This window comes from Nothoprocta perdicaria, unplaced genomic scaffold (genome assembly GCF_003342845.1).
Source record: "Nothoprocta perdicaria isolate Ctin4 unplaced genomic scaffold, notPer1 scaffold_210, whole genome shotgun sequence".
In the NCBI taxonomy this organism is placed as follows: domain Eukaryota; kingdom Metazoa; phylum Chordata; class Aves; order Tinamiformes; family Tinamidae; genus Nothoprocta; species Nothoprocta perdicaria.
In genome coordinates this window covers 1354543-1377810 of record NW_020455317.1, presented here as the reverse complement: position 1 = coordinate 1377810, position 23268 = coordinate 1354543, and the positions used below count along the sequence as shown (strand labels likewise).

Here is a 23268-nt window from a genome sequence, read left to right as displayed (position 1 = left end):
TGGAAAAAAAAAGTGACAAACAGCTCCATGGCACGTACCATTCTAACCATGGGGATAACGCTTACCCTTTGTCCAGAGGGACAGTGGAAACAGGTATAAATATAGAAAATGTCTCAAAACTGCAAATCTAAGCCTATTTTAATGCTCTAAACTGTCACTGACTTTCACTAAAATTATTCAGATCCAAACATAAGCAATGATTTAGGACATCAATTTATAACTTAATGCTGGTGACCCTGTACCAGTCAGGCTGGCTTGTTTTCTGTACACAAAGCAAACTACACAGTGGCAATATTTCATCACCGGTTTTACAAGAGCATATCGTATGTAAATATATTTTTTAAAGATATACATACACAATTCCCCAAATTCAATAGTAGCTAAGTATTTCGCACCTAGCTTTCAGTAATTTTAAACAAAATAAATACCAAGCTTTTTCTGTTTGGATGCCTTGCTTTGTTTTTCCAGCCTGAATGAGTCTACAAGTATTTTCTTAGTTATACAAGGCCAATGTTTCACTTTGCAAACATTGAAGATGAAGGAACACTTGAAGCTTCAGCACCAGAAGGAAAACAAGGAAGAGTGAAGAGGGTAGCTCCATTTGGAAGCACAGACCTATAACAATTACTGTTCCAGTTTGTTACATGTAGCTCAAAAATCCTTTTATTCTAAGTAGTCCTATTGTTATTGTCAACCGAAGTGATTCTTACATGGGATCGCACCTTCAACACTCCAGACTTGATACAGTCATCCTGAAGAACAGCAACACAAAACAGTTCCCCATAAACATTGGGGAGATCAGAATATTTGTAACCTCTTGCAAAATGTCATGTCAGTTCATGCAAACCTTTGCCTTTTTCCTTAGAAAAAGGAGTGTACTATGCTCAGACTTTGTTCCTGTGATTTTTTTGTTATTGGAGTGTTGACTTCTTGACCTTAACTTTTATTTGTTAGATTGAATGAGGGTGGCGAGAGAGGAGAAGCACCATAATATTAGTTGATTGAACAACATTGCTTGCGATGACACTGATGACTTCCCCTGTTTGTCTCCAGGCTCCCCATACTACCCTCATTTTGCAGCTTTTTTCATATTTTCCAGAGCGCTGTCTTAAGAGTTGTGGGAGTTCCTTCTTTTGAGAGAATAACATTGTTGATTTCCTTTAACTCTTTACTTCCATAGGAAGCAGATACCTGGCAGATTTGCAAGAGAATGCTAAATCAACTATGGAAGTTCTGCACTGTGGCCTGTTTCTGAGAAAGTCGTAGGAGTTCTTCTCTAATTGCTTTTATGAGAGAGGCTGAAGAGTGACCCGGCTGGAGGTCCTCAGTGGAACTGGTGGTGTAGCAAAGGCCCTGGCCCTGAAGGCTGCTGTGTGGCAGCTGAGCAGGGGGGGCCGAAGGCTGCCTGGCTGAAGTCCTCGGCATCTGGAATACTGGTGAGGAGGAATATTCTTGGTGCCCATGCATATGCGTCTGGAAAAAGGTAGAAAACGTTATTGTACTCTGAGCAAATATGATTATCCCAGAAAAGACAAGAAAGCAAAAAGGCAAAAACGGAGGGAAAGCAGCATGGAGATGCTCCTATCTGCTGCCACTGTTCTTTCRTATGAATGAATGATTTCTCTATGGAGCACATACTGCTTGGACTGCCTCAAACTCAAGGATTTTAAAAGTYGCTTTGAATGTTCACAGGAAGTCTGGCCTTCTCCTACTCTCTGATATATTTACTAGGAGAAGGAGGGGAGAAAAAAAAAMCAGAACTGGAATTACACAAGGGGGCTGGCTTCGCTTTCCTTGCCCTGCAATGAACTTCATAAAAGTCATCGGGCAAAACACTCTCTTCCCAGGTGTCATTTCTCAGAATAAGCAGCAGGTGAAAATCATTCAAATCAGAAAGATTAAATTTCTCATACTCTAGAGATGACTTTTACACATTTGAAAAAAAAATCCAATTTATGGACATCACTGTGTAAGTAAAAAGAAATTATTTTTACTTTTGTTCAGTCACTTAGATTCTCTCATGAAACATGAGAGAAATAAAATAGAAACCTGAAATTATGGGCTTGTACAAACAGAGAAAAAACATGTACACTACAATGAAGCATGAAGTTACAGTACACCAAGTGGATGAATTTACAGTACACTAAGTGACTGCATGGACTCCCAGGGTAGACACAAGCCACAGTATGTTCTGAAATCCTAGCTTCCAGGTGAGATCCCTAAAGGAAGTGTTTCTTTTTGGCTGGTATCTGTGAAGGCTGAGATGCAGCCYGAGGGAAACCCGGGACAGAGATGCCACGCAGCTGCCTGGCTGCAGCCTGGTGAAAGTGGCACTGTCCCCTCTCAAAGAGCCTGTGCTGGGGGATGGAGAACAGCAAGTGCCTTAAGAGTTCAGGTCACAGCTATCACCATTTAGTGACACTAACTTCCCCCGCGGGTAAGTGCTAAGTAGCAGAACAGAGGGCAACCTGCCGGGAGGAGAAATGAGAGCAGGGTCAGCTACAAGAGACTTCTGGAGAAAGGGGAAGGGGAATGAAGGTATTAACAGAGGAGAGCCTGGGGAAAATATGGGGGACCTGCTGTGACAGCAGCAAACGAGAAACAAAAAGGCAGGAGAATATGATGCTTTTGGTCTCATAATATGAATGAGAAAACGTCTAAGGCATTTAGTTCACAACTGAACTAATAACACCCTCTGACTCTCCTGCATAGCTCACGTGCAGCACAGATCACTTGCACGTTTAACTTGAGGGGAGAGATAAAGAGGAAAAGACGCTTTAATAGAAAAATAGTTGGTAAAGAAGGTTTTCCAAGTGACATCCGCTCTTATTTCTTACAAAAGGCAGATGATTTCAATATTAGCAAGGAATGAATAGTTCTCTTGATTGCTCCAAATTATTGCACTGAAACCTGAAACTACTTTTCATGTGCAGTCTCGAGTTAGCAAACCTGACAAGTACTCTGTGGTTTTAGAGAGATGATATAAAAAAAATTAAAGCAATTAATTCCTTGACATATGAGCCTAAAGCAGATTAAACTGTGCTCAGGTTACTTTCACATTAAAATACACGATACGATTCAGCTCCTATCTCCTACAGCACTGAGTTAGTACCATAAGMCTGGTTTCCTAGGGGAAGTTGGAAAGAGCATCTGCTGACTCCAGTAGCTGCTTTTTTACATTAGGGATACCTGAACTTTCTTAAATAGCTCATAAAAACAGGAGTGCATATGTTTGTGTTCTAATGCTTAACACTGGAATTAAACAAGCCTCAGTATTTTCAAAAACACAGATCAGTTTAGAAAACTTGTCTGCATAGAACTATAATAGCAAAATCAGTAAAAAGGAAGGAAAATTTTCTGCTTTCTCTTTTTGCATTTCTTTTTAAAAAATATATACCTAAACATATGTATTTACATATATAGCAGCATACACAATTTTATTTAAATTATATTTTTTATATAGAAACTGCAATATGATTAATGGCAATATGAACTAATTGACAGAAATACTTATACTGAATCTTCCTCCAGTTAGAATCCTCCCTTCCTCATAATAAATTCTATTTTGACAGTGAGTAAAAATAATACTTGKTTTTTTTTTAGCATCGTTAATCTTAAGGAAATAAGATTTATAAGATCACAGGRTCTATTTGTTCATCTCCACTTAATTGCTGAATTACCTAGCCAGTTTCAAGTGAAAATGATGTAGGGAGTGATATCAAAGACTGCTCTTCAACACATATTTGTATGTGTATAAGTACATATATATGTATATACACACACACACATTATTTTTAGATGTACAAATAGAAAAATATTTATATATAAACATACACATATATTACAAGCTTCATAAGAAAACAGGCAGCAATTAGATAGAGCCAGAAAAGACATGTCAGGATGTGCCCAGCTGTGCCCGCCAGAGCCCAGAGCCAGGCAGCAGCTCCTTCACGTGCAACAGCAATGGGAAGGGAGAGGCAAGTGGCTGCAGGCTGAGACGGTTTGGGGCAGGGGGAGGAAGCAACACAATAAAAATACAGCAGGAGGGTATGGGTGACTTGAAGGAACGTGGGAAACCTGGAGAAGACTTGAACACTGCAGTGGAGAGATACAGGGTTTGGGGATGGATAGACGGTGATGTTAGGTGGAAAGGCAGAGATATGCAGGACATCACACGTATCTGTAAGACTAAAATCAACTCTTCGTTAGTTCTGCTGCTCAAGTGACCACTTGCTCAGTGTCTGTCTGCCAGGCAAGGAACCGCTGCGATTTGCCCTGGTCGCTCAGGCCCTCGAGACAGAGAAAGAAGGTGAGCTGATGGCAACTGCACGCTGACTTTGGGTCAGGAAGCACAGGTGAGAGATCAAATTCCAGTGGAAAAATCAGAGGGTGCCAACTRCAGGAACTGCAGGTGAGATTACTTTGAGGAGAAAGGCCACTGTTGCAATAAAAATGCAATTCCTCTTCAAGTTTATGGGTAAACTGAGCACTCTAGCTCAGCTCTTCCTATCAGCAAGAGGTTAATTATAGAAACTTGCACCAAACGAGGGAAACAATACAGGAATATTGTTGGCAGAAGATCAGCTGAATACAGCACCATAAAGACCTTGACTTTCACACCTCCATAAGGAGGAAAGACAAATTTAGAGTTGTRCCATAGTGAAGGAAATCAAACTCTGACAGTACTTGAATTTATTATAGGAAAAAAAGGATAGGACTCATCTAACRACATTTTTTTTAACTATTGTAATTTGCAAGGAATTAGGAAATTATTATTACCATTAAAGGAATTTATCCTTTACAAGCAAGAAAGAATTTCTTATGGGAAGGGCAAAGTACAGGTACTAGGTAAGACCTGTTACAAATAAAATACAGTATATTCCATATAGTTTTAATCTTATTATAATCTTTTTTTTTAACTGGGAAAAAAAAACAAAATGCAGTAACATAGCAACTGCAGCAACCCAAAAGTTCTGTCAAAGTGTTTAAATTCCCATTAATTGAAAGAAAGTGAACCTAGAGTGAAGTGACAAGTACCCGTATGGACATGGTAGCCAAAGGTGTGAAGTTGTATGGGCAACCGTTGTCAAAAACAAGTGCTTGCGTATCATGTCTCAGCTCATGGGGCCCTTTTTCTGACTGAGCTTTCAGTAATACATTAACAATACAGTTAATAAATATTAACAATGTAAAGATTCAACATGTACCTGGGGAGGTCTGCGGGACAGTTTCACAGATCTATGAAAGTAGAGTCGCTTTTGGGAATGGAAGACAAATGATGAGGGCTGCCAAGGACGAGCAACCTAGAGATGACCCTGAAGATGGACCAGGAGAGACACTAAGATCCCTGCTGTGAGTGTTCTTCCACATCTAAATTAAAATTGCAATGTTCTTGCACTGAAATGCTACAGCTCTGAGCACAAACAGTGAGTTAAATTAGGCAAAGCATCTTTTGGCTTTGATAGTTAATATTTTTGGAGAGAATCAGTAAGCTTATCTCTACCATGTCCAGTTCTCAAAAACAGGTGGAGCTGTGGAAGGTCAGGTCCAAGAAAAACTGAAGATGAGGTCCAAGAAAAACTGAAGATGAGGTCCATTTTTCTTCTGTAGAGCCATTACAGAATCACGCAATATTGCGAATAAACTATAAAACACTGCTCTTGTCACAGGAACACACACTGCTGTAAATGTGTTGTGCAGAAGCTGCGGATCTTTCTCCTTCCTTAAGGAAGGAACCGGGAAATGGCAACTTGAGGAAGKGCCCACCAAAAGAAAGGGCATAGAGGAGTCACCCTCAAGACTACTGCAAGATGCTTCAAGATGCAAGTATATGAAACAGCGACCAGCTGCAGTCACCCTATCTTTCCTGAAAGGCCATACACTCTTTCCAAGCCTCACYGTACAGCTGGCTCAGTCAGAAGTGTCATTCTCCAGAGGCAGCATTGCCAAGAATGTGAAAACAGGAGGGCTGCCTAGGCAACACTGTAAACTAATATGTATTAACTTACCACATCCTGCTGACTGAAGCTAGGAAAATAATTCATATAGATTCATCTCTACTGCTATGTAGAGGTATGTACCTTACGCTATGGTTGCTGCTGTGCACTGATACGGAAGAAAAAGGAACTACGCTAAGCCAAAATGGGAGGGTAGCCAGGATCAATTTAATTCAGTTTTTGTCTATCTATACTGGTATCAAAGAGGAAAATGGAAAGCAATCTCCACCTCTGCTGGAGTTCAAAAGCAGAAGATGGTGAACTGCAATTAATGAGTGAAGGCCTCAACCGACTGAAAAAAAAAAAAAAAAAAAAAGAAAGAAAAGTTTAGGGTAGAGCAACAAAAATCAGTTAGAAAGAAGCAAAGGTGAAAAGAGCAGCAAAAGCAAGAAGCAAAAGCTAGAAGAGCTAACGCAGGTTCGAAGAGCAAAGCAAAGAATGTCAGAGAAGCAACTGAAAGTATTCCAAGGGAAAAAAGGAAAGCAATCTCCACCTCTGCTGGAGTTCAAAAGCAGAAGATGGTGAACTGCAATTAATGAGTGAAGGCCTCAACCGAGCTGAAAAAAAAAAAAAAAAAAAAGAAAGAAAAGTTTAGGGTAGAGCAACAAAAATCAGTTAGAAAGAAGCAAAGGTGAAAAGAGCAGCAAAAGCAAGAAGCAAAAGCTAGAAGAGCTAACGCAGGTTCGAAGAGCAAAGCAAAGAATGTCAGAGAAGCAACTGAAAGTATTCCAAGGGAAAAAAGTTCCAAACAGTAATGCAAGAAAAAAAAAATTCCCGAGCATATCACTACTTCGGAAACTATGCAAATGTGTAACACAGTACTCACTGCATCTCGCCTAGCAAATTCATCCTCTCCGCGGCACTGGGGCCACCCTGGCCCCGCCGGCTGGCCATGCCCTGCTCTGCCTGAGGGGATCTCCACTTGTTGAGCTCCGATCCTGCTAGCAATTCCCACCTGAGTGAGGTGCTGTATCTGAGAACCTTAAAAGCAAATATTGKTTTTTTTTTTTTTCATCTTTATACACAGTTAGGTTTGTAGGGCAGACATATGACAATATAAAACGTTGTTGGAAGCAGAAGACAAGAAGAAAGTGGAGATCTGTTTCTGTGTAAATTATATGCAAAAACAAAGAAAATCGGCAGAAAGAAGGCTACCACTGCAGAATAAAGAGAGAAAAGCTACGTGCATTTTGTGCAGTCCCTTTGAGTGTGATGCTGTTCATTGCCACAGCACTGAGGCAGGAGGTGGAGACACATGTATCTCAGACATGGACTGCCCTCCGCTCCACAAGCATGTCAGCTCTTTCCACAAGGGTGCTTATTGAAAGCCCTGGCCATGCTTTCACATAAACGACTTGGCAGCAAAGAGAAGACATTTGCTATGGTGGCACATTTACTTGCATCACACTGGTAAGACCCTAACTCTCTGGATTCCTTTCTAGTCCATCTCTCAGAAGAATAAAATACATGTCTATAAGAGTACAGTTCTTCCAGCTTTGCTTTGTGGTTAAACATTAAATGATGCTGCCACCAAGAGAAGGTCAGAACACACTGTATGTCCTTTATTAATTCAGCCTGAAAAGTAATCTCCTTTTCCCTCCCTTGCCTTTCCTCCCCATGGCTTTCAAACATATGCAAGAACAGCCACTATCATTAATTGCTGGAGATCTGTAGCAATGTGTCAGCCTTCCTTTTCACTTCCAAATTCCTTCCTACAGGGATATGAATTTATAAGCACATCAGAAACAAAACATTTAATAAACCCACAGATACATAACAGAAAAATGTGTGTGTGTTCACGCTCACAAAAAGGGAGGAAAAGACAAAATCAGCACAGTGTGATTTCGCTGACACCAGTTCACTTTCATGTCTTCCRCTCTAAAAAAACACAACTGATATTTCACAGGTTTGATACCTGCACTTATGCTGAATGGCAGGAACTAATCTTAATTCACTCCACATTTAAAAGCAGAAGACACACAAACACATATAAAATATTGTGARTCAGAGAATAAAATGTTCAGCATTAAATAATAACAGTTACTACACCCTTGTCTTTCTCATTCACTTCACAGTTACGGTGACAGGTCAGCAGCTATCAAAATTAGGACTCTGGCTAAAGTGTCTGATCGCATTTTCAGTTCTTTTCAGCTCTCTTGGAGTAACATATTTCTCTTAGAGAAACTGTGAGAAATCTAACTCTGTGTTAGAGAAATCTGGCTGTGTGTTAGATAACAATCATTCTTATAAATCACTGTTTGCTGCTTAATTACCATGTGATGCTGGAATCTTATTCATTACGATTTCCACAGCAATCACCAGTGCTAACACAACCAAATCTGGAAAGAAGATTTTTTAGGGGACAGCAGCAACAGACAGAATTCTCAGACGTTAAAACATCCTGCCTTTACGCTTGCATTTCTAGGAAAAGAAATGAAAAATAAAGACATAGAGAAGTACAAAAAATTGTTTCTTTGGCAGGCTGATTTCAGATGCCTTATAGAATAAAATAAATGAAGACTTGCRATGAAAAGTCAACATATACTGTGTATTGTTTAGTTTTTTTTTAGTTATTCACACAGAGTATAAATATGTATTTTTTGAAAATAACACTGTGGGATAACCAAGGTTTGCAAAACCCTAACAAAAACTGGCAAAGCACTGCCTTTTTCCACCAGGTCGAATGTACATAAAGCCAGCCCGAGCCAAGGCCTGGCCTTGGCCTCGCTATCGCTTCACGATCGCTCTTTTTGGCAGTTGAAGACAAGGGTCACATTTCAAAGGTTGTAGCTGAAGAAGAACGATGTGTTAAAGGTGCTCTCAGTTTAAAAGTAGCCTGGAAAAGGACCAGTTATTTCAGCGCTTGTTCGATTTATGCGCAATAAATACCTGCAGTGCTTCCCACAGGCCGTGGTCGTGCCACCGAGGGCSCTTCTTCCGAGTACATCCCCCTGGAGGGATACGGAGCCTCGGGGCCTTGCTGCTCTGGGTGCATCAGCTCTGCAGGCTGAAGATAACCTGGCCCAAAGTTCTGCCTGTAGGAAAGGGAGAACTCAAGATTACAGTAAGTGAATTGCCCAACCAAAACAGATATAAATATCCTACATATACATTTTTATATATATATGCATGTATACCTCATACAATAACTCTTTATGATCCCTTTGATGCACATTTTTACCACAAATGCTACAAAATGATCATATCCAAAGAACACATTCCTCCCTTGTAACATACAAAGGAATAGAGGTTAGAAATGCTAACAAAAAAATTCATACAAGTGTTTTTCACATGGTGCAGCTTCTTCAATGCAGAGAAAGAAAAACCACAGATACCGTTTTCACACGGTAGGAACAGTGTACAAGTTTAAGAAAAAAAAAAGTTGCTGGGCTCACTCAAACAGAACAACTTCACATGTGTTTTTCAGAATCAATTACTATTTCATCGTGTCCTGTTCATTTTTCTAAATATTTTCAAAATCATGTTCTACAAGACATATCAAGCTACACAAAATAGCATTATAGTACAAGGAAGATATTGTGTATAATAAAATTAATGTTTCCTCTTTCAGGCTGTCACTGGCAGTCTCTACAACACAGGAATAATTACTATTGCTAAAATTTACTGAGAACTGTCATAAATTTATCTTCACTAMTTGTGCCAAGGTAACACAACTTGTTGAAGAAATCCTAGCATTCTTTCATAGGACCAGAGAAGGAGGAGGTTATGTTGCTTTTGCTACATTTCCTATTAATATACATTAACMTTGAGACAGAGGGATCATATTTAAGAGAATGATGGCACCTGAGCTTCCGTGACTTATTTTTATCTAAGATTCTTTGCCAATAAAATTCGGATGTCTACACGATAAGACAAGTCTTTCTTAGACTCCATGTATGATTAAAGAATTAAAGAAAAGAGGTTTCTTGAGAGCTATTCACAGCAAAGGCTTTAGTGCAGCAAATCTTCTTCTGAAAGAACCTATATCTCATAAATGATTATCAGGGAAGCAAGGGAGGCAAACCTCTTACGTAAAGCACAGGAAAAYACACAGTGAGGACTGAAGCTTAGTTTTATACACCTCTAGGGCATCTAAGCAGTTCTAGGACATGGACTGAAACTTATGCTACCCCTGTTTTCATACTGCCTGTGGTTACATCTAACACAACCTATTCATGATCTGGGCTTATCTGGAAAACCAGCACTGTGTGTGCAAACAGACAGCCAAGAAGGTTGACAAAAAGCACAGATCTAAGTAAAGCCAAAACAAGTAACTGCAAAACAAAGCAGTAACTCTTTGGCATAAGGGGTCCAAGCTGTAACAATCCCACTGTTGAATTGTCAAAATTCCTCTAGCTTTTTGCATACATTCCCAACAGCTCCAGAAGAAAAAATTTTTTGATCAGATTCATGGGCTAGTTAAAAGACACGTTGCAAAGGGTAGGTAATGTTTAACAATGCCTTTTGTTATTTTAATCATCTTAACTAGAAAAAGAAAGATGTGATAACCCAGCATATTAGGCCTACACCACAGAGTTGGAACCTGACAATCGACAAGCTATTGTGATTTTTGCTGTCGCTTTTAAAGCAAGTATCTTAACATTACTGCTGAATGTATTATTTTTATGCCACTTCTTTTGAGTGGACGTCTATGCTTCATTGCTGATGTGTGTGCAGATGAAGGAAGTTTAATAACCAACCCTCTCTCTACCCAACTTTCTTTATAATGGATTTAGTTCATCTTCAAAGTTCAGAGGTCAACAAAAGAGGATGGAAACTGGACACATTTTAGAATTTATATTAGAAAGTAGCACTAGAAAGCTGTCTATTGCCAGACTGAAAACCAGCCTTCAGTTTATCTTCTCAGGTTCAAAAAAAGAAAACAAAAGCAAAAAAAAAATAAAAAAAAAACAAGCAAAAAAACCGCCAACCCCTCCACAAAAACCAAAACACCCAAATGGTTTCACCTCCAGAGACTGCCCCAGAAATAAATTTTGCAGCATTTGGCCTCCATGGTTTAAATGCTTGGTATCTGTTGCACAATGCAATATTCATTCTCAGGTAAAAGCTCTTCGTTGTGCCTTTATATTTGCGCAGCTGTTACGTGACCTCGCTCTTCAGTGTTTAAATTCTATTCTTTACCCCAGTTAATTCCTGCCCATTACAGATGCTCACTGCATTTGTACACAGCAGGGAACAGTCTGGGTACCTAACGATTACTCCCTGCATTTGGGTAATCTAATGAAGCAAATCACCTATGGCATTGATACAAACCACCTAATCACAGTGACCTCAGCTTATTTCCTTTTCTCCGGTTTCTGCACTATTTCTATCATTTGTTCTATTACTATCTTCTGAATTAGAGCATAACCTCAACTATGACAGCTCTTTGTTGCTTTTCTGTCAAGCAAGCTTCTGGAAACCCTCTATTTTAATGAAAAATTTAAGGAATTCTTCCTTAGAAGGTCCATAGCCTTGCAAACTGCCAACTTAATCTGCTGACACTGGTAGAAGCAAGTGTTTGAACTATTAATAGCAGCATCATGAATCTGTAGCTTACAGAAACCCACAATGCCTATGCAGAGGGTTGACGAGCTACTGAACTAAGTGCATGCTGCAAAGACTGTATCTCACTCAGGTGTTTTCACAGAGGTTATTGCACTTTTGAAACTCGTTTATCACCTTTTCCCTCCATCTGCAACAGGCCAGGAAAGAAAAAATCCCCAACAGTTATCCAAATGCCAGTACATTTCATTATGCACTGTACCCAAAATGCTGGCAGCCTCAAAGCCGCAGAATATCTAATTTACAAAAAAAAGAAAAAAAAAAAAAAAAAAAAAAACCATGATAAAGATGACTGCATGTCATGCTTTGCATCATTTCACATACTGATCCATTCACACTGGGACTGCCCATTTCAACCAAGACCTAAGTGAGCAAATGTGTTTACACAGTCAAATATGCTCTTTTTTTCTAGTTATACTTTCAGCAGAGGGTTGCAGAACAATGATCAAAGGAAAACTCTCCTTTTCCATTCTGCAGCTAGAGAACCATTATGTTTCCAAGGCAGTGAAGACATTAGACAAAATCTGAGGAATAGCAAGGACACCAATGGGCTTCATCGTCAGGTGGTGAGCTTGAAAAATACAATAGACAGGTAGTTTCAGGACATCTTTTTACTACCTCAGCTGCAGCAATTCGGTGTGTATGAGTGAGACAAGCACGACCCAAGTGGGTACAGTGACCGAGAAGAAGCTGATTTCATGTRCACACAGATACCAAGCAAGGAATAAACCATCCCTTGGCAATTGCCTCTTCTGTTTACATGATTCTTCCACAGTCAGGCCAGAGGAAGATGCAAGGGTTGTTCCCCACTGACCTGACAGCAGCAGGTCTGGAAAGTAGTGTTTCTCCATGAGGGCCACTATGCTCTGCAATGTGTTCCTAGCTTTGCTAAAAATGAAATGAGCTGGTGGTCATTTTCAAGCTTTTGCAAGTGAGTGTAGGTGAAAGCAAGAGCACTGGGAGAAGTGCATGTATCTGTGTCACTGCTTCAGGCTGAAAGTCAATGGTTTCCTCAGTGTTTGGAAGACTAACTCTACAGCCAAGGAGCTAGAAACACATTTCTCTTTAAGGGAGGGTTGGATTCCATACAGTCTCAAAGTATATCATTTGTGCTCTATAAATTAGAGGCTGGATCTGGATTCTATACAGTTCTTTGGATAATAACATACCAATGTYAACAAGAACTCTGGAGAAAATGCAAAGAAAATAATACATGATAATTCCATCAGTGAAAAACTACCTTGGTAGGAGGCCTGGTGCTGTTGGCGGAGTCATTCCAAATTCCACATACCTCTGTTGAAAGAATGAGATGAATTAAAACCCATACACTGAGAAGTTCAATGTCAGCCCTTTAAGTGATGAACAGCAGAGATCACTAGGCCTGTATGTGCAACTGGTTTGCAACTGGTTTGCAACCTTAGTTTTACAACTAAGCTGCACAAAGAGGTCCAGGAAGCATCACTACACTGACCTTTCTGTGCAACACAGTTTGTAAAACTAAGCTGTAAAGTGAAGCGGTCTCCTTTGCCTGATCGTGGTTTTTATGTAGCTTAGAAACCTTTCAATAATATTCTCGCTCGCTTGTGGATGAAAGGCTGCCTCAATGTATATTTAGCTTAAAATTTTCAGGCAACTAAGTTTTTCTTTTCTCTTACATGCTGCAAGCTCATCAACTTCTGCTGAACTGCTATGGAAACCAAGGTGATCTGACGATCCATGTGTCTCTCAGTGCTCCATAAAATGCAAAGAACGTACACAGAAATACTGCTCCCCTATCTCACAGTATACATTTCAAAACATGTAATTAACTAGTATATATATTAAAAGAAAATAAATTTATCTCTTAGACATGGCAAGACTTATCACTGAAGAATCACATCTGAGAAGATCAGAACAGTTATCATAAAGGAGGAGAAGGCCAGGGAGGGAAAAAGGGACAAAGAATTCAAGTGACTAAAAAAGCAAGTTCACTATTTTGTGACAGGCCATTTGCCAACTCTCCCGGTTCTAGAATTTTCTTGGTGCTTGTGATTAATGCCAGACAGAAAAGGTACAACAGTGACCGTGGCTCAACTGGTGCTAACTTTCTGCCCAGAAAAGCCTTTCAAAAAGCACCACTCACATTAAACRGGTTGTTTACTGCCTGAGCTGGACCATTAGTTGATCCCCTCCCTGCTCGAGCGGGAGTGTTGTTTACCGGCTGTCCTGCAGAGCCCCCGGGAGGTGTGACAGCAGTGGAATTGGCCGTTTGGCTACTGGGAGCCACGAGGGCAAAAGCATCATCGAGCAGAGAGTGCATGGTCTGCCGAGCCTCTTCAATGGACGGCTGCGGTGGGATGTACTGGGAGACGGGGTGGGAAGGCAAGGCAGGAAACTTCCCAAGGTCAGCTGAAGAAGACGTCTGAGGCTCAGGAGGCAAGTCTGGATCAGACTGGAAAAAGAGAAAGAAGCTGAAGGGCAGCCAGATCTAACTAGGCAACCCCCAAGACACAGTGGGCCTTAATCTGGAGCCACATCCCCTTTAGCAAATCAGCATAGGGTAAATGGCACAAGCACCAGCACTGGACAAAACTTATTCCCTCCTCACTTAGCATGCACATACATRACACCAACTGTTCCAGCGCTTCCCTCAGGGTCCCATGCAACACTGTAATCCTAGATAAGGCAGCAATGCCATCAGTGGCCCGACAGCTTTCACAGGAATGCTGTGGATTGCCAGTGTGCATGGATTCACACTGTGAGCATCTCACTCCAGCCAGAAAAAAGGCAATCTGCTCTCTATGCATCTCTGAATTCTCTGCAGTCTTTGCAATACCAAGAAATAAATGCAGTCTTTAGTTTCCAGCTGACCACATCAGCAGCAATATTAAGCAATTACTGCTTTGCAGAAAACGGCCTGAAGGGAGCTGTAAAGCAGCTAAGTGATTAGCTGCGTGGAACTTGAACTGAGGTGCATCACCTGAGTGGGATTCACTAAATACTTCCCAACAGTGCTACCTGAGGCAAGCACCACAATTACTACCTGGGATCTCACCACATGGGCTTACTGCTCATCAGGACTGGGAAATGAAACTGGCTTTGCAGCAGCAGAGCAATCATCAAAGCTCACTCTTGCCACTGCATGCAGACTGCAAAATGGGCTGTCGAGATGCAAGCGGCTCTGCTTCACCAGGAGCTTCGCGCGGGCGCCACAGGGGCTGGGCTTTCTGTGTGACAAGACTTAATTGAAGAGCTCCAGATGATAATTCATTCTGCTACAGCACGATATTAAAAGCATCACACGCTTGTTTGGATGCAGAAGGGAAGCCACAGAAATCTACATTACAGCCACTTGACTGCATATGTAGCTAACAGGGAAATTCTTAAAATTATTAATCTACTTTCCAAGATGAAAGCTGTYCAGTGGGTTCCACTGCTAGCATTAGACATAGTAAAGACTGACAAGTAGTAGTTAAAACATGCCCAAATTCAGTTTATGAAATGGCTATCAATGAACAGCAGTGGTCTCCATTTTTTTGTCATCTTTACACAGGAAATGAAACCAATTTTCAAGACAGTGGATTAGAATTGTTCCAAGTTATTGCAATACAAAGATATCTGTTACTCTTGCATTAATGACTAATTCCTCCAYTTTAACAATGAGAAATGTGCCATAGAGGGAACTGAGACTTTCATTATGTATGAAAAAAAGGTACTATCTTCTGTAACATGAATATATAACATGCAGCAAACTGGACTACAGTGAAATAAAGTTCATCATAGTGTGGAACAGGCAAAGCACATTTTCATGTGCATAATGCAGCAATATTAACAAAAGCYAAGTTTTAGCTCTTAACTTCTTTAAACTTAAACTTTTTTATAACAATAGAATTCTTGGCAGAATTTTTTAGTGCTTAATACTAACAGAGTGCCAGTGAAATCCTTGTTTCACTCTGATTTATGTGCTAATTACATGTGACTGAAAMCAGCCATCCAGACCATAGTGAGAAAGTGGAAACCTCCCCGTGTCGCAACGGCCGTGACAATTATCAGAGCACTGGTGTCACTCAAGAGCCATACGTACAATGTAGGCGGAGTTATTGACTCCTGGAGGCCTTTTGTACGTCCCGTCGCTGTCGGTGGTGATTAACCTGTCCTTCTCCGCGTCAAGGGGACTGCCGTTCACCTGATGGCGGCGGCGCGCCTTGGGGGAACGTTTCGCACGAGAACTTAAGGCAAGAAAGCAAAACCAAAAAGACAGGGAAAAACAAACAAGAGACAGGTCATTACATTTCTTTCTTTTTTTTTTTTTTTGTTTTCCTTCTCAATCTCACTCAGTGTTGAACTTCACTGCCCAGTCACTGCAAATCACCTTCTCAGCCCTGTCTGTCTCTCTTCCTTTCCTCAGTTTTTCAACCTAGTACCACTCTCTAAYCCCAAATCTTTCTCCTCAGTCTTCTGCTCCCTTACACAGGCTCAGATCACCAGACTCCCTCCTCATTCATGCTCTTTCCACYGTCTCCATCCCTATCTTTCAAGCCACTCATGCTCCTGCCTCCCTTGTTTCTCCCCACATCCCAGATCCATGCAAAGTCTGATGCATTCTAACTAGCAGAAGAAACGAAGCCACCAGGTTTTGTCCTTGGCACCTTGCGTTTAAACTGACTGGGACAGGTTGACTGAAGAACATATGAAGATTCTGAATGTTAAGGGCAAATTAACAAATAGTATGTTTTGAAAGTTGATTAAGTGTTTCATGATTTTGCATTTCTTYTCCTTTATAAAAAGTGTTTCTTTCAGTATATAGGTTTTTTTAGGGTTTTTTTTTTTTCAGTGCTTACAATGTATTACCATTTTGATCCCCCTACAAAAAATGAAAATAAGAAATAAATAGCAGATCAAATATATGTTGTTTAACAACAATCTTCATACATTTGAGTTTATGTACTGAGAATTCATCCATGAGAATGTGCTAAAAAATAATCTGAAAACATAACTGGTACATGCAGAAGTAGACCAAAATATTTAGAATAGCCCCAAGTTTTTCACCCAGCCAACTCAAGTTCAACTAAGGACCAAAATACTGTTAAGCTCTGAAAATTGACAAGTACAGACCTGATGCACTTTGGAATTTGACTTGAAAAGAAGATTTTTCTTTCTCGTCTTTGAAACCCCTACCTCTTTCTGGGCTCTATGAAGACAGTCGGCACATTGCCTCCAGGGTCCAAGATCTTGTCAATTTGCATCTGTGCCTTACGATATATTCTGTGCTGTTCTTTGGAGTCGACCACCAGCACATCATCCACCACTGGAAACTCATAGTGCCCTTTGCGCTTGGCGCGAAGACGAATCTTGTTGCGGTGATGCTCGATCTCGGATTTATGCCTTAGGGCTGTCTGTATCTTAAAGAAGAGGGAGAAGGAAAAAAGTCAAGTCATTTTCAGTTGTATTTTTTGCAAATAGAACTTCTTGCTGCTGTTCCATAAACCTCTTCTCCTCACTTCACTGCCTGGTCTCACCTCCTTAAAGATAAAAAATAAACTTGAAGGATTAAAATAAGCCACATGATATTTGTAAGCATATTTTTATGGGTATTTTTTTCGCTCCTGCTTGTAGTTTTCACATTATCACCCCAGGTAGAAGTCCTCTTACACATGATACAATCACCAGCACAGCGGGTGCAATTAAAGAGAAGTGACAGACTATTAATAATAGGCAACAGGAGCACAAAAATGTCCTGCCATTTGCGAGAGCGACATTGCTCTGAGGAAACAAGACTGACCAACATAGCCTGTACCTACTTTTGCTTGTCAAACACATATGTGACCAATAGGGTTGAGGTCTGTCACCCATTCCCTCTAATGCCAACTTGTCATGCAAGGAGCAAGAACTCAGGAAAGCTCACGGGGTGCATCGAGTTCACAGAGTTCATTGCAAACCAACACCTTCGCTAAGCATGAGCGGCTGCCACTGTCTATGCAGAAATGCTGCTGCAGCTTTAGAGCCCCAGCCTGAGGTGGTTGTGGTGTCCTAAGCTCTGTGACTTCCCTCAGGCTCAGCTTTCATGCCTCCCTCCTATCCTTTTTCAAATTCCTTGGTGTGTACCACAGCATCTGGGCAAAACTACCCTAGCACCATGCTTTTAAGTACTAGCCCAACACTCCTTGAAATGATTTGTTAATCACATTACAGATAAGAGATAAAAATGGACATTTCTCTGTAGTCCCACTAAAAATTAAAAAAGAGGCATATTAAGGACATAAGCCATATTTGCTCTTTGCATTTAAAGTTCGAATTAGATCAGTCTTCTGACCATATAATTATATTTTTACTTCCTAGCTTCTCTTGTCTATGTGGACTAGATACATCCCATTTTTCCCTTTTTCTGTAGAGACTCAGATAAATGGTGCCTTACTAGAGTTAAGCTAAAGGTTTCAGCAATCTTCTGTTTTCACTTACGAGAAGATGCTATCTTACTAGTACAAAATCAGGACACAGGTTCATGGTACTGCAGGCAGTGTAAGAAGTGGTTTCACAGTGCACTACCTTCCCTTCTACTGCCCCCAGGCGTATTCTCATTCTGCCCAAAACAACCTGAGCTCCTAAGAAAACAGTAAGTTTCTATATGCTTCCTGTCAAATAAGTGCATGCATGTGAGAAGTTGGAAGCATTTCATGTGTTGCAAATTCACACTCCAACRTGCTCTTCTGAGACACCTTCTTAGTAAAAGCTTCCTGAGTTGCAGGAAAACCAGGAGAACAGTGTGCAATGAAACCCAGGTGGGCCAGAGAGCCCCAACACTCACACAGCCATTAGCAGAACCCTCATAAGGCACGAGGTTAGCAAAGTCAGGGCAACAAAAGGTAGCCTGACTACCAGCACTGCTTAGTGTCTCTTACTGCTTAAGTTTTATTTTAGGTATCTCTTGCAACAGGTCAGATTATCTCTGGACGGAAAGAGGATCATCCCTGTGACTTGTCAAGACTCTACCCCTCAGGGAGTGGTAAAGGAACTAACGTGAAACTCCTCACTACAAGAAAGAAACTGGATTTTTACTTCTCTGGAAATCTGTGCAAATGGCATCTTCCCAGATGAGCACTCAAAGCACTTCAAAAATACCTCTTTGTTAATTTTGTTGGTTTCTGCCACTCGATCAGAAAGTATGGAGTTCTGAACCRGAGGTGCTGCCATGGGCTGCATAGCGATCAGCTGGATCTTGCTGGGGACCCTTCTGCTCGCATCCGAGGAACGGGACATCCTGTCCACGTGTTCGAAGATGGAGGCCGAGGAGTGCTGCTCGTTTCCACTGCTGCTCTGAGGAGGGCCTGAGGTACCAGAACAAACACAGAGCAGAGTTGTGCTGCTAGGGTTATCTCAGTCAAATGTCAAGCTTTACAGATGCTACGCTAAGAGACTGCCATGTTCTCCATCTGTGTTTAATTTGCCCTCTGGGCCTTCCAGCCGATTCACATTTAGTGCATAAGAAGTTTATCCAGTCATTTGCAAATTATAAACATTTTTCCATTACATTTCCAGAAGGTGAACTGCCATTCTTTATTTCTGTAAATCAAGCTCTTGGCATTTGCAAAGCCCCCAAATCTCAATCCACTCTAGCCCATAAAAAGCTGCTCTATCACACACCACTAATGGTTCTTCTTATCAGTACTTAAGGAGATGTAAATTCCTCAAATGRATTTTCAAAAAAAGCAATGAAAAGATGTCACACTGCAAAATGCAGTTTTTAAAAGGTAAGGCATAGAAGGAGCAATACATGAACTAAACATAAAAATACTTAGAAATCCACACACACACCCCAAAAAAAAAAAAAAAAGGAAAGAATTTTATAGCCCTTTTATTGATTTAAGCTTTTAAAGCCCTGCTTTCTTCCCAGGGAGATGACAAACAGTTAACATACTAACATGCAAGCTGCACAAATATTGCTGTGTCAGAATCTGCTGAATGGCATCTATCAACCCAGATACAATCAGCAAGTGAAGTTATGGAAAGCAGTAAACCTGGAAAGATACACAGCCCTGGTCTAGCAAACAGGTAACTTCAACAGGAAGGGATCATTTTCCTCAAAGACTTAGGGAAGTCAGCCTAGAGAAAAAACAAATAAACAAACAACAACAACCAAAGACCCTTAAACATTTGCTTMGTCATAACCCCTGGGGTAATTTTACAGACTTCTTTTCCCCAGGCTGTAATGAACCATTACATCATTTGAGTTGACAGCTACTAAAGAGTTGCAAAACAATCATTTGTCTTGTTTTTACAAATTCTCAAGCTGCTTTTCTCCATGAAATATGAGAGGTTTAGGTCTGCAACCTTTCTTATGGAGAAACACAATGGAGGAGAGGGAGAGATTTCTGAATCCTTGCATGGGCCGTAATTCTCAGATTCAGGATCAGGAGGAGAAACAGTGGAAATTAGGAGCCTGATCCAACGCTGACAGACAGGAAAGAAAACAGCCACTGCTTGGATCCATTTGCAATACCTGGTGGTACTGAGGTGTAAGGTTCAGAGGAGAAGTGAATGTTACCTTCCATGGAAGACTGCTGAACATTAACTACTTCTTTACGTCCCCGCTATAGCACAGAAGAGGAGCAGCAAAGGGATGGAATGGCACTCTTCCTAATATTCACTCCATACTGCTTTGGGCTGGAATGCAGTCTGGCCCCAAATTAATAATAATAAAAAATGTCTTATTTCCCATATTTCTTTCAAACTTCATCAATGTATTGTAAAATTGGCACTTTAGTGTCCACCACTTATAAATGATACTTTCCTCTGTAAGCGAAGGTAAAAAGTTCTGCTGAAGATCTCTGCATATCAAATGKTTTGCAAGACACCAACACTTTTAACCAATTGAAATATAGCGACCTCTCTTTTGCAGCGATTTATACAATCTTTACCACCTGTCATCTTCACAATAATTAATGCGTGCAATCTTCACTCATTTCTTTGAGGCAAGCAAGCACTGCCTCTCAGAGAGGCACGAGACATATTTAGCAGTGTGTCCGAATCCCTCAGAGTAAGCCTGCAGTGCAATGGGAATCTGAACGTCACAGCCACCTTCCCATTTTTGCACACACTAGTCATGTTTTTCTAACCTTTTCCAGTCTGACAGCAGTTCTGAAAACTCCCAGACCTCCGACAAAGAAATTGTAGGCAATGTTTTCATACTAAGAGGTTAGGAAGATCCAACTTATTCAATTACAGAATCACAGAATTCTTGTGGTTGGAAGGCACCTCTGGATATCTTCTTGTCCAACTCCTCTGCTTAAGCGGGATCACCTAGGACTTGAGGCTCAGGATCATGGACAGGCTGGTTCTGTCTGTCTCCAAGAATGGTCTCCAAGACCTCTCTGGTCAGCCTGTTCTGGTGTTTGACCATCCTCACAGTAAAGTGGGTTTTGGTTGCCTGGTTGGTTTGGTTGTATGTCCAGATGGAAATTTCTGTGTTTCAATTTGTGCCCTTGACTTGTGCTGTCTCAGGGCACAACCAAGAAGAGTCTGACTGTGTCTTCTTTACAGTCTCCCTTCAGATATCTACGTACATCAATAAGACAGCCCAATCCCTCTCCTCTGCAGGCTAAACAGCACAAAAAGCCATGGCCCTATAGTAAATACTGCCAGGATAAGCCTTATCCTCACAGTGACTATCAACAAAGTTAGTAAGGATGTGTGGGAGCTCTTCCCAGGACATAACCCACAKTACCAGTGCTAAAATGAGTAAATATACACAGAAATGCACCAAATAAAGAAACAAACAAACAAMMAAAAAAAAAGCCAAATGGRCAAACACACAAAGGAAAAGTATGGTAAAATTAGCAAAATTTACTTTCATGTCACCTGCTATACWAGTAATAAGGCTTACTTTCAAAGGAAAACAAAGAGGATAACTGTTTAGATTTGATTATTTCCTTGAGCACAGAAACAAAAGCTCCTTTTAACTCTGGAAAGAAGAACAATTCCCAAGCATTCAATCCCATAATTAATGTAGTGTTATTTCAGTTCAATTAGTTAATCTATACCTGAGAGAGTTACCTCAAGTACACTTGCAAACTCCAACATATGTAAGTATCACTTGTAAACAATATCTGGTGCTTTTTATTTTTATTTAAAATGGCTAAGTTAGATTCAACCTCTAAATCCTCTCTTTATGCAAACCAACTGTATCTATAGATGCGAACAAATACGAAAATGTAGCAAAGTAGCTAAGAAGACTGGCCACTGCAGGGTGCTGTAGAGGCACTGTAAGAAAACTGACCATTTCAAACTCAATAAACCAACTATCTCCTTTAGAAGTTCTGACAGGATGAAACAAGAATCATTTTTCATTTCAAAATACTTTCATTATACTACTGTCCACATTTAAGAAGTTTTTCTTATGTCTGAAGCTATCAAATGCCACTCTACGAAGGCAATTTTGATCTCAGACCAGAGGGCTGAAGCTGAAAAATAATGGAGAAGAATTAAATGACCCAAATAGTGGATAGAGCAGGTTTCAATAACTGGTCTGTGTAGGTGACTTGTCAGGATTAATRCTCACTACCGCCTGCACTGGAATTGCTGACCTGGACCCAAGTGCTGGGAGAAGGAATTGCTCTGCAGGAACGAGGAAGGCTACTCCTTTCCCCAGCCTCTTTAAATAAAAAAGAAAGGACGTCGCAACCAGCGTGCAAGAAATCTAACCCCAATCCAGCTAAAGTCAATTGCTATCTCCCACTGATCCAGAGGGCTTTGGATGCTGCACAGGTTGAGTTTCACCCAGTAGATTTATATCCCGATGGGCTGTGTCCCTGGGATGCAGCTGATGCCTCTCATTAGCTGACAATGGCAAGGCTCATGGCCAGCCCCGGCCCATCTGTCTTTACTCTTAGGAGAGGGAAATGACAATGGAAGAACAGGGTCTTTAATTCATCACCAGCTAGGGTACACATTAGCAAAGAGAGTGCCAGCTTTCTTCTATCTAATCTCTGCTGTGTCTCATTCCATAYTGGTAAAACACTTGATGTAATGAGGAAATATTTGCGCTTCCTTGTAGGTTGCCTGCATTTCTCTTAAGCTTCCAGTAGAGAGGCCAATTCTAAGTATTGCTGACTGTGACCATAACTTGTTTATAGCAAGCAAGAACAGCTTGCCTCAGTTTTGCCTCTTTCACAGTGAGGATGTTTTCCTCAATAATTTGAAAGAATTTGGAGGAAATTAGAAAAATGTGTTTGTATTGAATGACTRTAATTTGTGTTATTGAGAACCTTTTCTACGTCAATAACTCAAAAGCCATTTTGTTTTTTCGACTCGGAAGACAAATCTTTTCATGCTTAAGATATAATTACAGCTACCCCAGCACCTCTATTCATACTTGTACTCAACTACCGGCTCTGGTTACTTACCCACTCTGTTTGCTCCTGACAACATAAAAGGAAAAGAAGAGACAACACAGTAATTATTACAAATAATTCAGCTGGAATGGCAATTGGAAAAAAATACAGCACAAAAATGATTGTATTYACTTTTGAATGAAATGTATAACTTGGATCTAACTGCCAAGCTTCAGCTGCACAAAAAGGGGGCCAATTCTGCCATTTAACAGGCACAGAGTTTTCTGCACATACTAAGGCCAATTCTGAACGTTAAGAATTGTCTGAGTACTAATCACAGAGACCAACTGCTGAAGAAAAGAAATTATCTGGCAAGGGCGCTATGGATGGAAAAGAACACT

The 23268-nt window shown here is 40.6% G+C and overlaps 1 protein-coding gene across 1 annotated transcript in view; it reads right to left on the bottom strand.

The window, feature by feature from the left end:
* The window catches only part of KIAA1549 (KIAA1549 ortholog), an 80644-nt gene continuing 57376 nt past the window's right edge, over window positions 1-23268 (bottom strand). Inside the window, exons 14-20 of the mRNA XM_026038495.1 lie at window positions 18660-18865; window positions 16719-16942; window positions 15625-15769; window positions 13684-13992; window positions 12802-12854; window positions 8886-9031; window positions 1-1473 (exon numbers count right to left, since the gene is read on the bottom strand). Of these exons, the coding sequence (XP_025894280.1) occupies window positions 1325-1473; window positions 8886-9031; window positions 12802-12854; window positions 13684-13992; window positions 15625-15769; window positions 16719-16942; window positions 18660-18865 (1232 nt within the window). The 3' untranslated portion in view covers window positions 1-1324. The remainder of the gene's footprint in view (window positions 1474-8885; window positions 9032-12801; window positions 12855-13683; window positions 13993-15624; window positions 15770-16718; window positions 16943-18659; window positions 18866-23268) is intronic.